The sequence below is a fragment of the Rosa rugosa genome, chromosome 6, assembly GCF_958449725.1.
Source record: "Rosa rugosa chromosome 6, drRosRugo1.1, whole genome shotgun sequence".
Classification (NCBI taxonomy): Eukaryota; Viridiplantae; Streptophyta; class Magnoliopsida; order Rosales; family Rosaceae; genus Rosa; species Rosa rugosa.
The window spans coordinates 40927630-40931824 of record NC_084825.1 but is presented as its reverse complement, the minus strand read 5'-3'; the positions used below and the strand labels follow the sequence as shown (position 1 = coordinate 40931824).

The window sequence follows — 4195 nt, the reverse complement described above, 5'->3', positions numbered from 1 at the left end:
TTGTTGGCATTCACTAGTGTACAAGCCCTTGTGCTTGTTATTCTTGTTTGTTTTCTACTATTAGAATTTAGGAAAGCGCTCTAGTTTTCTTGAACACCCAAATTCCCTCTCAAACTCCGTCTTTAATTTCAATTTTAAATATCATCTGGATGGTGCTAATGTGCAATAGAAGGTTACCAACTCTTGTCTTTCCATTTTCCTCCCTAGTACCTGAATTTCAATTTGCTTTTGCACCTTTAAAAGTTAAAAACAAGCAGATTCTGAAAAACCAGCATGACAACTTTTGTGATATCCCCTTGGATGCCAAACACATTCTTCAAAGCTCGAAAGAGATTGGTTATGCAAAAGAATTTGAATCAGACTGACTAAACATTGCCCAATGACAGTAAAAGCATCTACCAACAGAGAAATAAGAGAGACAAATCTTCTATTTTTCCAACTAATCCTGTGATCTCAAAAAGTATCAATCATGAATAGTGGACCAAACAAAAAAAAAATTACAAGTTAAAATGGCCAAGCTCCCCTAGCTTTGACCAAACTGGGATTCAAAGATATAAAATCAATCTTTTTCATCCCTTCACTTTTCCAATATAAACAAGAGGGTATATGTCATTGGATGCTCTATGCATCCTAGACACAATCATCTGGTAAATTAGTATCTGAGGTAGAATCCAAAGCCAATATTTAGCTTCCACCCCCATGCCATGCCAGCCAATACATGAATGATTAAGTCATATGATCCTTAAAATTCTTCTCCTAATGAATGCTAACAACTACTTAAAAGACTTGATTCCCTATTTCGCCTAATTATCCCGAAGATGTATGATGATGATTGAAGACAATGATGATGATGATGATGTTAGTTGCACAAGCAAGCTTCTCTAAAATGCAGACTTTGGTACCCTTTTTCTTCTATTCTTCTGGTTGCTGATATATATCTGCAGCAAGGCACCCTTTTGATATGGTTTCCTTATTAACATGTTCCCTTAACTTTTGCACCTGATCAACTATAACCCATTTACCAATGTGGTTAATTATCTTTTAACTCGAAGAATTCTGTTCAGAATTGGTTGCAGAAGCTCCAGTTACCCCAGAGGCTATTGTTACACCTATAACATGAATTTGCATGTAATCAAATTCTCTTGAGATGGTTGAAATTGATTAGTAGTAAAGAATGTGGAAAAGGGTGATTTATGTTTTTACCTGTGGTGGTAGAAGTGGTAGTAGCAACTGGGATTGAAGAAGGAAGTGAGAGAATCCCAGCTGAAGAACCATAGTGTTGAGGCAAATATGGGTACTGCACCATTTGGGGATATTGAACTCCAAAGCCTTGTGCTTGGTTACTACTAGCATGTGCATATTGAGCAGCAGCATAGTATGGGTAGTAATTGTGGTACATGCCAGCTGGCCCTGATGCCCCAGCTGTGGTGGTGTAGTAAGGTGAGAATTGTTGACCACCATAAACACTATAATAGTTCTGCAAGAAACAGAGAATGACATTGTTTAATCCAATTGTTTGTGAATATTGAATATGAACCAATGCTGCATCAGAAGCCCAAAATAGAAAGGAATTTATGAAAATGATAGATGATTTTACCATGGGATATATGGAATCTTGTGAATATCCAGAGTACCTGCAAGTGAAAAACCCCAGAAGAATTCATATATTAAATACAGAATAACAATATGCAGAAAGAAAGAAAGAAAGAGAGATTTGGGTCAATCATTCCCTACAATTTTGTAACTCACCCATAAGCTGAATAAGGAAATGTGTATTGACCACTGGGTTGATGGAAGTATGTGGATGAAGAGCCATGATAAGCAGGTGGAGCTACCAAACCAGGTGCTGGTCTAAACCTTCCAAAACCTGCATTACCAAAATAAATGAATCAAAAGAAAGAAAAAAAAAAGTACTTTATTCATGTTCTTTTCAATCCAATCCTAGCATTTTTAGATCCACATTTCAATTCACTACCAAACAAACACAGCAGCAACTGTGAAAATGGGTTTTGAGAATATGATCCAGGAGATCACTAACATGTTCATGAAAGTGGATATCAAAGTGAAGATATAATTTGGTGATTGAAAAACTCAAAATCAAATAAAAAAGAGAGAAACTTTTAGTATGAGAAAGACAGAGACCATGTTGAGGAGTGGGTGGACGAGTTTTCTGAGCACCAATAGAAGCAAGATTGCAGTTTGCTCTTCTTCCATCAATAACAGGAGATGGGTTCTGACAAGCCCTCATGGCTGCCTCTGGATCCTTAAATGTGACCTAAGAAAAGATCAAAAATTTTATGATATCAGAAACCAGAAAAAGCTTAGAGAGAAAGATACATGCAAATAATGAAAGACCAAAATCCACAAAAGATAAAATGGGGAGGCTTACAAATCCATAGCCTTTGGATCTTCCAGTGTTTTTATCTGTAATAACAACAGCCTCCAAGATCTCTCCAAACTGCTCAAAGTACCTCCTCATAGTCTCCCTCTGAGTCTCCCAAGCCAAACCCCCAACAAAGATTTTGGTGAAAGTTGTGTCATTGTATTGATGGCCTGGAATATTATTGTTACCCCCCACCATCTGAAATTGCCTTGCTTGAGACATAACACAAACAACACAAGGGTGTCCCAACAAAGCAAAGAAAACCCAGAACCCCAAAAACAGAGAGAATAAGAATGAAAGAAACTTTTTCTGGGTTTTTTTTTTTTTTTATGCAGATTAAGGATATCACATCAGAATGAAAAGAAACACACTCGTGCAGAGCTGTGATTCTTCTTCTTCTCTTCTTCTTCCTCTTCTTCTTCTTCTTCTATAACTCTGTTTTGTTTTTCAAAGGGTATAATAATGATAATAATAACTCTCTCTTTTTAGGACAACTCCTCAGATTCCTCAACAACAAGGATGATACCCGTAACGAGAAAATCATTACTGTTGAGGGTGGAAAGGGAAAGAAGAAAAAACAAATGCTTCAAAATACTTATATAATATCCCAAATCACACTACTAAGAGAGAGAGAGAGAGAGAGTCAGAGATATTAATTAATCAAAATCAAAATTCTGAAGAAGATCAAAGAAAAAAAGGAGAAGACAAAAAAGCTGCTAGTGGGCACCCACGACACAATTGTCTGTCCAATGAAAATGTCCAAGACCAGAAGACCATTACCTTTTTCTTGCTGTAATACAAAAACATAAAAGAATGGATTTTCAGCATAATGAATTGAAAATCAAATTAATAAAGATTACATTTTTATTTGGGTTTTGTGGGAAGGTGGGTCTTGGATCGACATTTGCTTCGCTGTCTTCAACCTTCCATTTTTCCTGTGCTCTCTTTCTCTTTGAACCCCGTTTATGGCATTTTCTTTGTGGGTCTCTGAGATATGATCCCTTGAGTCTCTCTCCTCCCCCCCCCCCCCCCCCTCTCTCTCTCTCTCCTCTTTCTCTCTCTAAAGCTGCAGCTAATTGCAAAATTCTGTAAACCCAAAAAAAAATTACCGGAGATGGTGGGCCAAAACTTTCTGGCACGACCTCCTAAATTTTCTTCAGCACAAAATTTGGGTACTAATTTTACTAAGGGCACCTCTGTTCTTCCTTAAGTACATTACTAAAAACCCAATTTATGCCCACCATTGCAGTTTTACCTAAAACTTGATCCTCTTCAATTTGGTTTCCCATTTTGACAATGGGTCCATTTTATTTATGTGTTTTGCTGTCCAGAATTACCTCATCTTTCATGATGAAAGAAAGAAATACATTGCCATATTGTTTAAGCAGTTGTTGTGCAATTATATCACAAATTGATCATGTTTAGTAGTTGAAAGTTGAAGAATTGGCAGGGCTAGTTGTTGCATCACAATAATGACCAGCTCTGCAAATTTTTCTTAATGCCAATGATTCACAACCTCATCACCTCTAAATCTCATAGCTATAGAGGTTTAGGGTTTTAGTTCATAACAGCTGAGGTTGACCATGCAGATAGGGCAACCTGGTATTTTCATGGGGAATCAAAGTACTTAGGGGCACCCCTATCTAATTAGTAATTGCTAATCTTGTACTAAGTATGATTAAGAAAGAAGAAGCAGTGGTAAGCGGCGTCTATAATGGTCGAAATGGGAGAGTGGGAAATTTACTATATTAGGTCTGACCGGAGATAAAAATAGTTGAAAACTCTGCAAAACCGAATCATGACTGTCTCCAC

The 4195-nt window shown here is 37.1% G+C and overlaps 1 protein-coding gene across 1 annotated transcript; it reads right to left on the bottom strand.

The window, feature by feature from the left end:
• Positions 1 to 350: 350 nt before the first annotated feature.
• Positions 351 to 3351, bottom strand: LOC133714067 (uncharacterized). The gene is made up of 6 exons (XM_062140079.1): positions 2390 to 3351; positions 2143 to 2275; positions 1750 to 1867; positions 1598 to 1634; positions 1204 to 1477; positions 351 to 1109 (listed from the first exon to the last, which is right to left on the bottom strand). Exons 1-6 carry the CDS (start codon positions 2603 to 2605, stop codon positions 1042 to 1044), a joined length of 846 nt encoding a protein of 281 aa, XP_061996063.1. The 5' UTR covers positions 2606 to 3351; the 3' UTR covers positions 351 to 1041.
• Positions 3352 to 4195: the final 844 nt, after the last annotated feature.

Excerpts from the sequence above, each read along its gene's own strand:
- LOC133714067 (XM_062140079.1), bottom strand. The coding sequence starts at position 2,605 with ATGTCTCAAGCAAGGCAATTTCAGATGGTGGGGGGTAACAATAATATT. Across the intron at positions 2,276-2,389 it reads GATCCAAAGGCTATGGATTT|GTCACATTTAAGGATCCAGA; the intron begins GTAAGCCTCCCC and ends ATCTTTTCTTAG. Across the intron at positions 1,635-1,749 it reads TTTCCTTATTCAGCTTATGG|GTACTCTGGATATTCACAAG; the intron begins GTGAGTTACAAA and ends TTTCACTTGCAG.